We start from the raw sequence: 15,456 nt of genomic DNA, 5'->3' as shown, positions 1-15,456 counted from the left end.
GTTCTGTGTCGTAGCTCCTTCCGCCTTTATGTCTGGTGACACTTAGGAGGGCTTATTCCGCAGCCTGTCTGTCCTTAACCCGCTTGCTTCCCAGGAGGCCTGGAAGCGCTTTTCTTTGATGGGTGAGATGAGCTCGGTGATGGGAGCACCCCACTGTGCTCTCGTGTCAGTTCGGCTGTGTCCGAACCAGCGAGGCGGTGACACGTGGTCTCTGGACCTTCCTCAGCGCTGCTTCCTTCACGCTCCTCTCCAGGGAATCCAGTTTCTAATAGAGAACGACCTGCTGCAGAGCTCCCCGGAGGATGTGGCCCAGTTCCTGTATAAAGGGGAAGGCCTGAATAAGACAGTCATCGGGGACTACCTGGGTGAAAGGTGAGTTCAAGGGGAGAGGGCCACCTGCCTGCCCAGGCCGACCCTCGCATCGGGGTCTGTCACGTGGGCTCCGGGGTTGCCCGTGCTCCCCAGGACCGAGCGAGCCCTGCAGAACCACATCCTCCCCTGTGTCCTTGTGAGCAGGGGCAGGGGCGGTCCTGGGGCCAGGTGGGGTCTACGCTGCTCTGGGGCCCTCTGCTCAGCCTGGGGATGGGGGCAGAACCCAGGAGGCCGCTGCTCGCCCCAGAAACCATCGTGACCTTCTTGGGACGTTTTGCACAGAAGCCTCGGCTCTCTCGGTCGTCGTCTTGCCCCCATTAGTTGGGGGTATGAGGAAGACTTATGTTGCAAAGATGGCAACTGCCTGCACCTTGATAAACAAATCTAACATACTCCCTAGAAAATCCAAGCGAACTTCTTTGTAGAAGTTGACAAGCTCATCCCATAATTCATACAGATATTCAAGGAACCCAGAATAGCCACAGCCGTCTTGGAAAAGAAGAACAAAGTTGGAAAACTTACACTTCCCAATTATAAAACAGACTAAAGCTCCACGAACGAAGACAGTCTGGTGTGCTGGTGTAAGAACAGACATATAGGTCATGGAACAGAGTTGAGAATCCAGAAATAGACCCTCACACAGACCATCAAACGAGATGCCAAGTCTGTTCGGTGGGGAAGATAGTCCTTTCAGAATATGGTGCTGAGACCACTGGATATCCACACACAGAAAGATGGCACTGGATCTCTCACCAAAGACCTAGATATGAGCACTGAAACTATAAAACACTAAGAAGAAAACCTAGTAATGAATCTGTGACCTTGGATTAGGCCAGGGTTTCTTAGATATGACAGCAAAAGAGAAAAACAAAATCATTAAATTCCAAAACATAAGTTGCTTCGTAGGACATCATCAAGAGAGGGAGAAGACAACCCACAGAATAGGAAGAAATATTTGCAGGTCAGAAATCTGATCAGGACTTGTATCCGGTATATAAAAAGAATTCTTACAACTCGGTCATAAACAGACAGTCGTCGATGGGCAAAGGGTCTGAGTAGACATTCATCCAGAGGATATACATACGCAGGCGTATGATAGGGGACTTGCCTGGTGGTCCAGTGCAGGGGACGCAGTTCAGTCCCTCCTTGGGGAACGAAGATCCCATGTGACGTGGGGCAACTAAGCTTGTTCCTGCACACCGCAGCAAAGCGCCTGTGCAGCCAGAATAAACAGGCGTTACGACAAGGCCATAGGCACAGTGGCCAGTAAGCATATGGTGACGTGCTCAACATCATGAGTCATCAGGGAAATGCAAATCAGAACTAGCGAGGTAGCCGTTCACATCCACTAGGAATGGCTGTCATTAAAGAAGATCATAAATGCTGGTGAGGATGTGGAGAAATTGGAACCCTCATATGTGGCTGTAAAAAACAAGGGTGCTGCCATTTTGGAAACTCAATGGCAGTTCTTCCAAATAGTGACCTTACCGTGTGAGCCAGTAACTCTACTGGTATTCTACTAAACTCTACTCGGTTTAGTTTTTAAAAGCTAGTTATTAATGGAGGCAGCACTTCCAAACCATCTTCCTCTCTGAGCCCAGGACCTTGCTTTTTGGCTCGTGACCCTGGAGGAGCCGTTTCCTGGCTCTGAGCCTCAGAATCCCTCCTGGGAGGTGGGAACGGGACTAGCGCCTGCTTCGTGGTGGCCCTGAGGTTGAGACTCTGCACCACACACCTGGGTGGGTGCCTTAGTGCTCAGCACAGGGGACTCTCAACCTTGGCAGTCGGGCTCGTATTTGGGGTCTTACCCTGACTCGTACTGATTGTGAAGTAAACTCCACATCCTACTGGGTCGTCTCCTTTGAGCTAAGCTTGAAAACAAACGCACCATGAAAAAGAACTTGTCTTTTAATCATATGACATTAAATCTCTTGAACACTTGCTTTCAGTTCAGTTCAGTCGCTCAGTCGTGTCTGACTCTTTGCGACCCCATGAACCGCAGCACGCCAGGCCTCCCTGTCCATCCCCAACTCCCAGAGTTCACCCAAACTCATGTCCATCCAGTTGGTGATGCCACGCAACCATCTCATCCTCTGTTGTCCCCTTCTTCTCCTGCCTTCAATGTTTCCCAGCATCAGGGTCTTTTCCAATGAGTCAGCTCTCCGCATAAGGTGGCCAAAGTATTGGAGTTCCAGCTTCAACATCAGTCCCTCCAATGAACACCCAGGACTGATCTCCTTTAGGATGGACTGGTTGGATCTCCTTGCAGTCAAGAGTCTTCTCCAACACCACAGTTGAAAAGCATCAATTCTTTGGCGCTCAGCTTTCTTTATAGTCCAACTCTCACATCTGTATATGACCACTGGAAAAACCATAGCCTTGACTAGACGGATAATGTCTCTGCTTTTTAATATGCTGTCTAGGTTGGTCATAATTTTCACTTGCTTTAGGAAATGTCTAATAAAAGGACTGAAATGACATGCAGTGAGGCTGTAAAGTCCATTTTCTTTCTTAGGGATGAATTTAACATTAAAGTTCTTCAGGCTTTTGTGGAACTCCACGAGTTTGCTGATCTCAACCTCGTACAAGCCTTAAGGTGAGCATTCATCCCCTGCGTGTGAAGGGAGGCTGGTTGGGCGAGTGGCTGGGCGGTGACCCTGTGGGTAACTCCAGCTACCAGAGAGAGAAACGGGGTGGGGGGCGGGGAGGACGGGGACGGGCCTCTCCTGCCTCCTTGTGGCCCAGGTTCTGGCTCGGCTCCCTCTTGCTTTGCCTTCTCTCTCTTTGCCTGGTCTTTGGCAGTTGTGGGTGCCTCCGCCTTCCCACTTCTGGGTGCAGTCTCAGTGCCGCCAGGCCTGGGCCCACTTGACGCCACATTTGGCTTTGCCCACTAACCACGTGGAGGCCTAGCGTGTGCCGAGGAGGGTGTGGGTTTTGTGCCCAGGGAGGCCGCCCTGGCCCGTGTTCCCAGCCTCGTTGGTAGGTGCTGGTCTCAGCCTGTCTCCTCTGCCGCAGCACCTCCCCCCCACTCCCCCCCCCCCGCTTTCCTGGTGACTGCTCCCCCAGCTGTGGACTGAGGTGGCCGCTGCCTTGCTGTGGGCTCAGCCCCTGGCCTTGGCTGAAGGCCGCGCTTGTGGGTCCAGTTTTAAATTAAGCGTTTTGAAGACGGTGTCTCGGGGAGGGGCAGCCTTGGAGAGCCTGGGGTGCGCCCACAAGGACCCTGTTCTCTTCATCAGCCGTGGGGGCTCCCGCAGGTGGGCAGGGAGCGCAGACAGTGGGCGCACCTCGGTGTCCAGGGGGTCAGTGCGCTTTGGCCGCCCGGACAGGGCCTCTGCTCTCGGAGATGCCCACCCACCCCCCTGTTCTCGCCCCTGCAGGCAGTTCCTCTGGAGCTTCAGGCTGCCGGGCGAGGCGCAGAAGATCGACCGCATGATGGAGGCCTTCGCTGCTCGCTACTGCCTGTGCAACCCCGGTGTCTTCCAGTCCACGGGTGAGTGTGCGCGGCGGGTGGGTGAGGCGCGGGGGCGCCCGGGCTGGGCCTGTGCTGACGGCCCGCGGCGCTGACCCCCCCCCAGACACGTGCTACGTGCTGTCCTTCGCCATCATCATGCTCAACACCAGCCTCCACAACCACAACGTGCGCGACAAGCCCACGGCCGAGCGCTTCGTCACCATGAATCGCGGCATCAACGAGGGCGGGGACCTCCCCGAGGAGCTGCTGCGGGTGAGCCGCCCCGCCATGCTCCTCTCCTCCCCATGACCCCCTCCTCCCCGTGCGCCCTCCTCCCCGTGCGCCCCTCCTCCCCGTTCTCCCCTCCTCCCCGTTCCCCCCTCCTCCCCGTGGCCCCTCCTCCCCGTTCCCCCCTCCTCCCCGTGGCCCCTTCTCCCCGTGTACCCCTATGTCCCCCGTCCCCTCCCCAGGTAGCCGCCCCCCTCCCCCCCGTGTTCCTCTTCACCGGTCCGTGTCCTCCTCGTCCCGTCCCCACCTCTGGGCTCAGGAGCATCAGGCCCTGCCCTTGCGCCCAAGTGGGACGCCTTTAGAGGGGCCCTGGGCACGCCCTGGGGGGCTTCGCGGGGCGGCTTGTGGCGCTTGGCCTGAGCCCCGGCCGCCTTCCCTGCGCAGAACCTGTACGAGAGCATCAAGAATGAACCGTTCAAGATCCCCGAGGACGATGGCAACGACCTGACACACACGTTCTTCAACCCCGACCGGGAGGGCTGGCTCCTGAAGCTGGGTGAGCGGCGGCGCCGGGGGCGGGACCCCGCCGTGGCCCCTCTGCCTGCGCCCGCGCCGCAGCCCCCGCGGCGCCCGGAGCGCCTCCCCGCGCGGCCGGAGGCGTCGGCTCCCCGAGGTCCCCGCACAGCGCCCCCTAGCGGCTAGGCGCGCCCGCGCGGGGTCTGCTCCGGCGGCAGCGCCGCCCCCGGGCGCCCGCCGCCTCTCTTGGTTCGGTGTGGCTGACTTTCGATGCGTGGTTTAAATGTGCCTTCTTGTTGTTTTCCTTCTGCCTGTGGCTCCCACCTTTCTGTTCTGTGACGGGCTGTCCCTGCTTGTCCTGCGTTAGGAGGTACGTACCCAGCGGCTTCCTGCCCCTTGCCAGCTGCTCTCTCCTCTCCTCTCCTCTCTGTCGGTTCGTGTGAAGCTCCGACTTGCTTGCCATCCATCTGGCCCTCGTGGCTTCAGACGTGCCGGGCTCACTTCATCCTCCACGCAGGGCAAGGTGCCGCGGCCGCGTCGCCCCTCCGCGGCTGGGCGAGGAGTGAGGGACCGAGGCGCGTGGAGATGCCGGGCGGAGACAAGCTCGCCCCTCCGCGTCCTTGGGCCCGAGCGCATCGCCCGCCGCCCAGCCCGCTAACCAGGCAGTGCGTGTTTGCACCACCTGTGCAGAGTCCAGGCGCGTGTGTTAGAACGCGGGTGCTCTCGTCTGACCTCAGAAGCTAAGCAGGGCCAGGCCTGGTTAGTATTTGGATGGGAGAAGCGTGTTAAGAATCTCTTGACTATTGACAAACAAGCAGAAGCGCATTTATATATACTGGGCCATCTTAGGGATCCATAGGGAGTTATCATTCTGGTGGGGGTTGAGATTCCTCCTTCTGGTGACATTAGAGCCTGTGAAATGAGCCAGATGAGGCAGGCACTCTGCAGACAGTGTCAGACACCAGGGCCTACAGGAATGCTGGTGCTTTGAGTCTAACCCAGAGAGGACGAACATGGGCCTGGTGGCAGTGTGGCCGGCGTCAGGGTGTGTAGCGCGGGGCGGCTGTCCTGATTGGGGATCTAGCTCTGACCTTTTCTGGCTGTGCCAGGGTTCGGAAGACTTCTGGATCTTGGCCTAAAAAGCCAGAACCGTAGCAATGGCCGTGAGTAATGCCCGAGTGACCTTCCAGACACACCTGGCTTTGAGATCCCTTCCAGCCTGTGGGGCTGGGATGAGGGCATGAGGAAGGTGCCCAGAAGAGCAGCAGCTGCACTTGGGCCCTTCCTGTTCTCTGTTGCCAGCAAGTGCCCCCCTAGGATGGTGACAGCACAGGCCTGCCTGGCAGCCAGGGCGCTCCCAGTGCCAGCTGGGTGACTCTAAAGACTGAACTAGATGTCTGACACCAGGGCTTGTGTTCTATCCTGTCATCTGGTCGAGCAGATAACCGGACCACAGCGTTGCGGCAGAGCACCAACAGGCACAGGGCCGGCTGGTGCCCAGGGGTGTCCCAGGGTCCCGGGGCCTGCTACTCCCCCGTTCCCGCAGCCCCCGCTGTGTCCTCAGACCTAAGACTGAGGGCCACAGAGCTGGTGATGGCACAGGTCGCACCTGTAGCCCGGAGCCTCAGCCCCTGGGGCTGTTCTGCTCTCAGAGCTGTTAGCGTCCCCGGGGTGTCCAGCACACGGCCGGCCAGTCAGCGCGCCAGACTCCTGCCTACGGTTCTGACCCCGCGAAGGGTCCCTGGGTGTCGGTCCCCTAGGGACCCAGGAGGCGGGTGCTGAGGCCGTGTTAGGCTGGGCCCGGGTGCACACCTGTACTTAGTGAGGACACAGCCCTGGGCCCCTGAACAGCCTACACACACAGGCAGAGAAGCCAGCACTGTGGCCATGCATGTGCTAAGTTAGGAACCGGAGGTCCTAGCGTGACCTTGTTTGGGGGTTGGTTGTCGTAAGTTAATCTTAGAGGAGACCATGCTTTCAGGAGGCCAGGGTGCCCCGCCAGAGCAGAGAGCCCGGTGGTGGTGCTTAATGATGGTCCTGTAAATACTGTGTAGTCACTGTGTTTTGAGAGTGAGTCAGATGTGTTAACACAGGAGTGTGGTTGGCACAGAGCTGGCGTGGAGAACAGGCTTGCGTGGTATGCATGAGAGCCTGTGTCTGCTAACAACCATGCAGGCAGCAGGCGTTTACAAAGAGAAAAGGGCTGCTTCTATCCATTCTAGTCAGGAGCAGCCAGGCTCCTTCCTGCAGGGGTGTGTATGTGTGTGTGTCCCCTTGTCCTGAAGCCCAGCCACAAACACATGCTTGAGCAGAGCTGGTCCGTCTCCCGCAGCAAAACCTGCTGGAGCTCAGAGACCAAGAGTGTCACCGCCGCCACCCTGAAAGGGGGCTTGGGGCTGGGCCAGGCTCAGGGGTCCACCTGACCACACACCTCTGTCTCAATGCCCACTGCCCCCAGCGCAAGAGGCTCCCCTGGTTGCAAGACCTGGACCAGGGGTTGGGCTCCTCCAGACGTGCCGCTGAAGTTGGGTGTAGCAGGGCAGGAGTCTAGGTGCAGAAGAGTCAGAGGCCTTCCAGGAGAACAGAGAGCCCTGCCCATGGTTCGAGACACACCTCGAGGGAATGGAGGCCTTGGGGGTTGGAGGCATGAAGGGGCCTCAGGGTCTGAGGGCCCCCAAAGACAGTGGAATTTGGACAGATGTTTCTGACGGGGATGGAAAGTGAGATTAGGGGAGCGGGGGAATCTGGGGACCCTCTTCACAGCATGACTGAGGCTGTCGCCCCACATACCTGCCCTGCCTGCCCAGCAGCATGTGGCCATCATGAGGACAGACGTCTCGTCAGTGACCCAAGGGTGAGGGTCCCAGTCTCCGAGGACCCCTCAGTGGCACTGAAACCGCAGGCGGGGCTCCCCTGCAGCCGGGTGTCCGAGTGTCTCCTACCCCCAGGTCTCTCCAAATGTCAGCCCCTGTGCCTTGATTTCCGGACAGCCTTCATGTCCCCGTCTTGGCTCCTCAATCTCAGGGACCAGGTCCGTGACCCTCAGCCACAAGGGTCTCAGCTGTCTGCACCCGGGGGAGCAGGGGCGGGGCAGCCGCTGCTCACCTCGTGCCGGTGGATCGCAGCCATCTGTCACCAGGCGCATGTTCTCTCTTTCAACTTTTGTCCTTAAACTTCATGTCGGAAGCAGAGACTAGAAATAGAAGTGGAAGCCAGTGGGTTTCTACTGAATATTTGAGAGTAAAAGATTTTCTCTTCTGTAGTTTAAGGAGAGTAGGTGCAGATGAGCTCTGTGTGTGTGTGTGTGTGTGTGTGTGTGTATGCATGCATGTGTGTCCCAGATCTTGTTAAGAGATTAATTCAATCTAATAATTCCCTGGGCCGAGGCCATAATCGATTTTGATGGATCCCAGGGCCGCCCCAAGTCCTCAGTAATGCGATGACGGCCCTGACGTAACGGGATTAAGTCCTGGACAGACCGGCAGCGGCGCTGACTTCATCCTGTTGTCATTTCCATGTGGGGAAATTAAGGCCATTCATCACGACTAACTCTTCCAGGAAGCAGACTTGGGGAACACTCGGGTCATCTGGGTGCCCGGCAGGCGGGCGGGGGTGCATGTGGGCCCCCCGGCAGCCACAGGCGGGCCAGGCCGCGCACTGTGGCCAGGACATGGGGCAGAATGTGAAACGTTTTCACGAAGGAGGAAGTGTAAAACCCAGCTCAGCCCCAGTGGCATTTCTGAAAAGCACAGTAGCTCATGTAGGGCTTGCTCTGCCCAGACTCACGGGGTCCCTCTGCTCTTAGGGGGGCGCGTGAAGACCTGGAAGCGGCGCTGGTTCATCCTCACCGACAACTGCCTCTATTACTTTGAATACACGACGGTAAGCGCAGGGCTGGGGGTCCTCCAGGTCGCGGGACCCTCGGCGGGTGTGGGGGAGGCTGGCTGAGCGCTTTGTCCCGCAGGATAAGGAGCCCCGGGGGATCATCCCGCTGGAGAACCTGAGCATCAGGGAGGTGGAGGACCCACGGAAACCCGTAAGCTGGCTTCCCTGCCACCCGTCCTTCCCTCCCGCTCCCCCAGCGCCTGGTGACAGCCCTATCTGTCTCCACCAGAACTGTTTCGAGCTGTACAACCCCAGCCACAAAGGGCAGGTCATCAAAGCCTGTAAGACAGAGGCGGACGGCCGGGTAGTGGAGGGCAACCACGTGGTATACCGCATCTCGGCGCCCAGCCCGGAGGAGAAGGAGGAGTGGATGAAGTCCATCAGGTGCGCCCGGGCCCACCGGGGCGGGGCCTGGGCTGTGGGGCGTGTCAGGGGGCGGGCTTTGTGCGCTTGGTAAGCCAGGAGGGGCGGACTCTAGTCTGTGGGCGTGTCGGGCCGGGTAAGGCCCGAGCTGGGGCTGTCAGAGGGGCGGGGCCTGCGTGGTGGGTGGGGCTGTTGTGCCAGAGGGGCGGGGCCTGGGGCGAGGGGCGCTCTTGACGGGGCCTTGTGTGTAGGACTGCCCCTCCCATCCTAACCCAGTTTTTTTAACTCTCTCTCCCAGAGCGAGTATCAGCAGGGATCCTTTCTATGACATGTTGGCCACGAGGAAAAGGAGGATTGCCAATAAGAAATAGAGCTTTCCTGGTCTGAGCAGCAGGTAAAAGTAAACTGAAACCCCACAGCAGAGTGACTGGGGGCTCCCCGCGACACCCTGGACCACCCCGACGGCCTGCCCTGTCTCTGCCGGGACAGCAGCCCCTGCTGATCTCAAGAGGCCTCACGTCACCCCTTCCCCCCGCCGCCCTCCCGGCTCCGAGGACATCCTTCTCGAAGTCCCGGCCTGCAGCTGTGCCTGGTGGTCCAGCCTTGAATATCCGCGGGCAGACAAGGGGCCCCACGTGCTCCTTGGTGGCAGTGGCGGTGTTGGCCGTTCTGGAAGCCGCTGTTTTGTGTCATAACAGGAAAGGAAAAGCTACCACTTTTTTATTGAGTTTTTTTCTCAGATATATAGGATTATAGCTTTTATATGCCTTTTTATATTCTGAAATTATAATGAAAGATACTTTCTAACAGTAGTATTTTTAGAATGGCAGCTATAAATTTAACTTCTGGACACACGTATATACTGTGCACTGAGAACAAGTTACATATACACACATATGCAGCAACTGGGGAGTTGGGTGCCGTGCTCAAGGGGAACCCGAGGGCGCCCCCTTGTGGAGGGAGACGCCCGTGTCCTTGAGGACACGCACTGGGCAGGGTAGGGTTCCAGGGGTCCAGTCTTGTGAGTCATCCAGCTCAGTCTTCGTGGCCCCACAGATAACTTTTCTAAAGACACAAATCATAAATTTTGGTTTGGGGTGTTTATCCTGTAACTGCTGAATCCCAGGACGGACAGTGTATGTATTGAACCACATGAAACTGCTCACATTTGACCCGTTTCTGATACCCACAAACAGCAGTGTCACATGGTCCAACCAGACACATGGTTCAGGCCAGCTGCGACCCCTGTCTTCACTAGTTAAGGCCTGTTGGCCAAACGAATACTTATAATGATCAGATATGTTAATGTAATGTGTAGACATATAAGGAACAAGAGATAATCTTCCGCTGTGTTTTGAGATTTGATCTATTACAGGAAGGGGAAGAGCAGGCTGGGGGATGAAGGTGTATAGCACTTAGGCTTTTTTGTAAATAGTTTAAAACCCCAAATATGCACTGGTGGTCAGACTGGAGAAGATCCCTGACCAGGAGGTTGTCAGGTGCCGCTGGCTGAAGGAGAGGTGCTCAAGCGTGCAGTGAGGAGCTGGGCCCATCATGCCACAGAGATGGCCCAAGGGTGCACAGGTGGGGCATTCAGGGCCGGGCCAGTGACATGCCTTTTAAGTTTCATTTCCACCACCAGGACCCCCGCACATTATATGTAGGACCCCCTCGCCCACATGGGCTGTTTCGGTGGAGGGTCCCTTCCCTGGGGGACCTCTTTCCCTGCCCTACTGCGAAGACACCCACCTTGTTCAGTCTGTACGCCTGAGAGGTCATCACCTCTCCTGTGCAAAGGCCAAGTTCAAGAAAGACCACCTCAGCCTATGCATGGAGAGGTGAAACAGAGAAAACGTTTCCTGGGAGTTGCCTTGATGCTGAGACGGAATGGCTGTTGGCTCCCAGCCTCGTGCAGCTTAAAGTCACACTAGACTGCAAAGGGGGCCACGCCCAGGACCCTCCACCAGGCATCAAACTGACTGTTTTGGTTCATTCCCAAGCATTTAGGCTTTGCTACTGTACCGATACCTCAGATTCAAACCTCTAGTTCTGAGAAAGGCAAGTCAGCATTCCTGAAAACGCCTGACTGGCATATATGCAACTCTGGCCCCAGTCTTCCATGAAAAGACGCTGCCCAGACCACCCGACCAAACACTGCTGACAACAACCGGCAGCGCCCTCCCCTCGGGCCAGCCACGCTCCTGGGCTGCCTGGGGTGCCAGCTCCATCAGTATTACGCGTGGGACAACCGATCTCTCTCTCCTTTGTTTGATCCAGGTAGGACCCTGGGGATCAGGACTTTGTCTTTTGGGTTTGCATCAGGGTGGGGTTGAGAGAAGTGAGCAGGAAACTTCTGTAAGAAATTTTCTCTGACCACTTGTGAAGGAGCCTCACCGGACGGCTGTTTGCCTGGGATGATGCAGAAGGCCGTGGTGCTCAGGATCTGTCCCTTGCCCTAGAAGTGTTACGTGAAGTCATGGAATTCCAGGTTTTGTCGTGACAGTATTAACCTGACAGGCTTACGGTGTCCTCCCCCACTAAGCCCTCAGATGGCCTGGTCCAGAAGCCCCGCTGGGTCAGGGCTGTGCGGGGACAGGTTGTGGCTGGCGGGCCTGGTTACCTGGATCTCAGTGTGATCCTGTTCGCCCCCCTGCCACCCTCCCGTCTGCACTCAGTGCTTGAATTACTCGCCTTGTCCCAACTCTGGCCAAAGAGCTTCCCTCCAGCGATAGAGGGCTGGAGGCAGGGAAGGTCTGCTGGGTGGGAGGCATGGCTTCCACAGCCCCACTCGCCCCCATTGACATGGGGGTTTAAGTGGACAACCCTGGGCCCAGACAGGCAGGTGTCCTCAGGATCACAACATCCTTGAGCAGTTTAACGTGGTACCAAACGAAGTCCAAATAGGAGCTATTTATAGATGAAGCAGCATTTAATGCTGCATATAAAGCAATGCATATTTTTCAAGCTAAAATGCATATATCTACATAGATGTGCTTTGCTGAGAAGTTAGGTCTGTTGTAGACCAGAAACCACACATTGTGATTTCTCGTTTTATTTTTTCTTAGAAAACATTTCTATTTACGGTAAATAGTTAATATGTAAATAATGTACATATATGTTGACTTCTGGAGTGTTTGTTACAATGTATATACTCCTACAATGTGCATGAAGAAATATCCTTTATCTATTGATAATTTTGTTGTAAAGTGAATGGTAAGCCTGGAGAGTGTATGGCTGTCAAATGACAAATACTGTGTTCATTAAATAAAAACACATTGTTAAAATAAGATTGCTTACAGCTGGGTTCTTTAAAACGGGGGGATTGTTGGGTGAAGCAGCCCACGCTGGACTCTCTCTCACCAGCGGGGCTGAGAGCCCATGGCTGGAGCTTTAGAAGTTTTTAAGAAAGTAAATGCAGAGAAAGAAGTCGGTGAGAAGTGTCTGCAAGCACATGCGGAAACAGCAGTAAAAAAATAAGACACAAAAGGTTTAATTTGCTGCCATTTATATACTATATAAATTTTACATGCTGTATATTTACAGTGGGGCAAGTGCTTTTTTAATCTTTAAAAAAACAAAGATCAAACTTTAGACATCTCTGAACAACACAAACTGTATAAACCATACAGATTATTCAGATACAAACTGTATTAAATACAGTTTTCCCCACTCCGTCTCCTGATGCAGGACCAGTGAATTATAAGTGTATCACAGTTTGATAGCATATCCATATTAAAAATAAAATCACAGTATGATTTTGTCTGTAACTAGAAACTTTAAGGGACCAAGCTGACAACTCAGACTCCAATATCATAGTCAAGACGAGACACTGTATAAAAAAGTGTTATGTAATAAAAACATACTGTAGGCCTTACAAATAATGTTTGGATTATACATTCATAATGTAAATACTCATCATAACTGGTAAATTGATTGGAATAGTTCCACAAAGTTCAAAAACAGAACTTGTCTATAAAATACATCTTCAAATCTTGAATACAACTAAAATATGAAGCAAATTAGTTTCTAGTATCAGACATTACAGAAAACAGGCTGCTCTCAAAAGTCTGGTCGAGAGCTTGTGAATCTTTAAATACGTCTTTAAATTAAATATACACGCTGTCAGTTTGTACTTTTAATAATCCCACGGTTTCCCGGTTGGCCTTGCACCGGATGTCTACCTTGGAGGAGCATTGCATGGAATACGAGTGGTCAACCTGAGTCTGTGATTAAGCAGCATTTGAGATGTTCTAGTCCAGGGCGTTATTTTCAATGTGATTTATATACACAGTATTTTACAATGGTCAGCAGTTGTAGAAAGTGTTCATCCGTTTGGAATAAGGGTAATTAAGAAAAGGTAAAAACTAAAAAAAAAAGTCCTCCATGGTAAAATCTGTACAGTATTTACTAAAGAAGCACCACGCAGATTTGAACAAAGTTATTTTCTCTATTTATAATTTAAGCTGGGTTGGGGATGGCTTCTGTTGAACACGGTGAATCTGAAAGACAAGAGGCAGCCGCGTCAGTGGTCCAGAAGCAGGAAGTGGAACCCAGGGCCTGGTGAGCCCAGGTGGGCTGTCTCTTCCATTCCCGTCCTCCCGCCCCTTTGCAGGTGCCCCAGGTCTCTAGGAAAGCCCCCTGGCCTCCCTGCAGGCAGTAGCTGGGAGGCCAGCGGGGAGGGCGCCCTCTGCTGGGCACTCGGAGCCGCAGCCCTAGGAAGAAAGTCTGCGAATTCCTTAACGGGCCTCAGGGCTTTCCCCTTGAGGACTCGCTAAGTGTTCACTGACCGCACGGTGGTCCTCTGTAGACAGTTCACTCAAGCCTCACCTCGCTGAGAAGTCACACATTTGGACGAAAGTCCCTCCCCATTCCCCATGACCACTCCCCACCCCCACCCCCACCGGGGCCACTGAGCACCAGGCCTGGAGATGAGGCTAGAGGCTTTGATTTGCTGTAAAAAAGCACCCAAACCTCATTCAGATCAAGCCAAGCCCTTACTGTCTGAAACAAGTGCAGGGTGGGGAGGAGCGGGGCACCCAAAGCTCAAGGACAGGGGTCTTGGGAAGGGCCCCCTCCCTCAGGCCCTCAGGTAGGGCTGTGTGAAGAAATGACTTCTCCATCTTTCAAATGACTTAAGCTTCTGACCTGCCCTCGTTTTCTACAGCGAGGGAGAACGTGTCTAAGGGCCTGAACCTCACCCCCCTCAAGGGCTGACTCCCCACCTGCTCCCCTGCAGCCCCAAGCTCCCTCCTCAGGCCCCTCAGCGGCTCCACAGACGGTCAGGACAAACATGCAGAGAGGAAAAGAGCTCACCATAACTAGTGAAGTTTTTGTTTTGAGGCCAAGTTTTCAATCACCTAGAAAGCAAAGGTTAGGAAACATTTTAATAATGTTTTTGCAAAAATTTTAGTGCCTGTGCTCTGTGCGTATCACATCATTAACTTAGAAGCAGTTCTCAAACAGGTTTGTTGCCTGAAGTCAGTCCTACACGAGCTGTGCTTCCAAGGGTTTCACTGAAAACGCTTCATGGTGACTTGAGGGCCACGTCCCCGTGGGAACAGCCCAATCTGATCCCAGCAAACCAATCAGCATTTCACGTTGGGTCAAAGACCTCCAGAGCTTGATGATGCCACAGAACAGGAGTCTGGAGGAAAGGAGAGTGGTCAAGGCGCCAGCACAGGCAGGCAGGCAAAGAGGTCCGTCCTCTGAAAGCTGACAGCGGTGCTGGGCCTGGGCCCTCGGGGGTGGCCCTTGCCGGGAGGTCAGGACAGTATGGGCGTCCAAGCGTCATCAGATGCCATCAGATCGAAGACAGGAAAGGGTCCCCCCGCCTGCAGCCCCTGGAGACCTGCATGTGGGCCACCACATGTCCACTACTGGGCTTCGCGTGCCACCTACTGTCCCCTGAGCCAGCTCTGTGGGTGAGCCACGCCCATGGTGGGCTGGCGGCCTCTGGCTGTGTTCCTCACCACAGACCTGCAGCCTGAAGGGGAAGATTCAGGCAGACAGGCAGAATTCCCGAGGACCTGCCCGGACCACTTCACCCCACGCAGTCAGAAGGGACTCATCTCACCCAGCCCCTGCCCCAAACTGCGGAAATGTTTGTGGAAACCAAGGTGGAAATGCACACTGTTGCCATCTTAACAAACAGAGCAAAGGACACATAGCTTCCCTTTCCTTACGGCCCCACGAGTCTTCTCATTTGCTCCAAGCACCCCCGGCATCCACCCCTCCCCAAACACCCCACCTCTCATGATCTCTGCTTCTCCCAAACGCCAGGGCGCTGTGCGGCCATCTGTCCCTCCTCCACCAACCATCACGTGACTGTGGGCCATTGGAGGGGGTCCTCCCCGAACCAGCATGACTCCTCCCTGGGTCCAGGACACGGTAGAGAACCCATGGCCTCTGGGGCTCCCGGACGGCAGGCAGGGTCACAAGGGGGCACCTCGGGGGTCGGGGTGGGTGGGGGGTAAGCATGGAAGGCCCAGGCCGGGCTCCGCCAGCTCCGCAGGGCCACGGACGGGGCCTGGGCTGCAGCGCAGCTTTACTGACACATCAATTTCACAAAATTTTCATGTGAAATTAAAGTCTTCTTTGGACTCTTCCAACCATTTAAAGGAGAAGGCAATGGCACCCCACTC

General features: G+C 55.1%; 2 protein-coding genes across 5 annotated transcripts in view; one reads left to right on the top strand and one right to left on the bottom strand.

The window, feature by feature from the left end:
- The window catches only part of CYTH3 (cytohesin 3), a 68,960-nt gene extending 56,858 nt beyond the window's left edge, over positions 1-12,102 (top strand). For both annotated transcript variants that reach the window (XM_070780223.1, XM_070780222.1), the window contains exons 5-13: positions 254-372; positions 2,888-2,968; positions 3,750-3,862; positions 3,948-4,096; positions 4,496-4,607; positions 8,373-8,449; positions 8,532-8,603; positions 8,682-8,836; positions 9,114-12,102. In XM_070780223.1, coding sequence (XP_070636324.1) covers positions 254-372; positions 2,888-2,968; positions 3,750-3,862; positions 3,948-4,096; positions 4,496-4,607; positions 8,373-8,449; positions 8,532-8,603; positions 8,682-8,836; positions 9,114-9,186 — 951 coding nt within the window. In that variant the 3' untranslated portion in view covers positions 9,187-12,102. The remainder of the gene's footprint in view (positions 1-253; positions 373-2,887; positions 2,969-3,749; positions 3,863-3,947; positions 4,097-4,495; positions 4,608-8,372; positions 8,450-8,531; positions 8,604-8,681; positions 8,837-9,113) is intronic.
- Positions 12,103-12,303: 201 nt separating this feature from the next.
- Positions 12,304-15,456, bottom strand: part of USP42 (ubiquitin specific peptidase 42) — a 56,767-nt gene continuing 53,614 nt past the window's right edge. For all 3 annotated transcript variants that reach the window (XM_070780219.1, XM_070780218.1, XM_070780221.1), the window contains 2 exons: positions 14,129-14,172; positions 12,304-13,314 (listed from right to left, as the gene is read on the bottom strand). In XM_070780219.1, the coding sequence (XP_070636320.1) occupies positions 14,165-14,172 (8 nt within the window). In that variant the 3' untranslated portion in view covers positions 12,304-13,314; positions 14,129-14,164. The remainder of the gene's footprint in view (positions 13,315-14,128; positions 14,173-15,456) is intronic.

Source organism: Bos indicus, chromosome 25, assembly GCF_029378745.1.
Source record: "Bos indicus isolate NIAB-ARS_2022 breed Sahiwal x Tharparkar chromosome 25, NIAB-ARS_B.indTharparkar_mat_pri_1.0, whole genome shotgun sequence".
In the NCBI taxonomy this organism is placed as follows: Eukaryota; Metazoa; Chordata; class Mammalia; order Artiodactyla; family Bovidae; genus Bos; species Bos indicus.
Note: the sequence above shows the minus strand (reverse complement) of the source record. Positions and strands in the feature narration are given on the sequence as shown.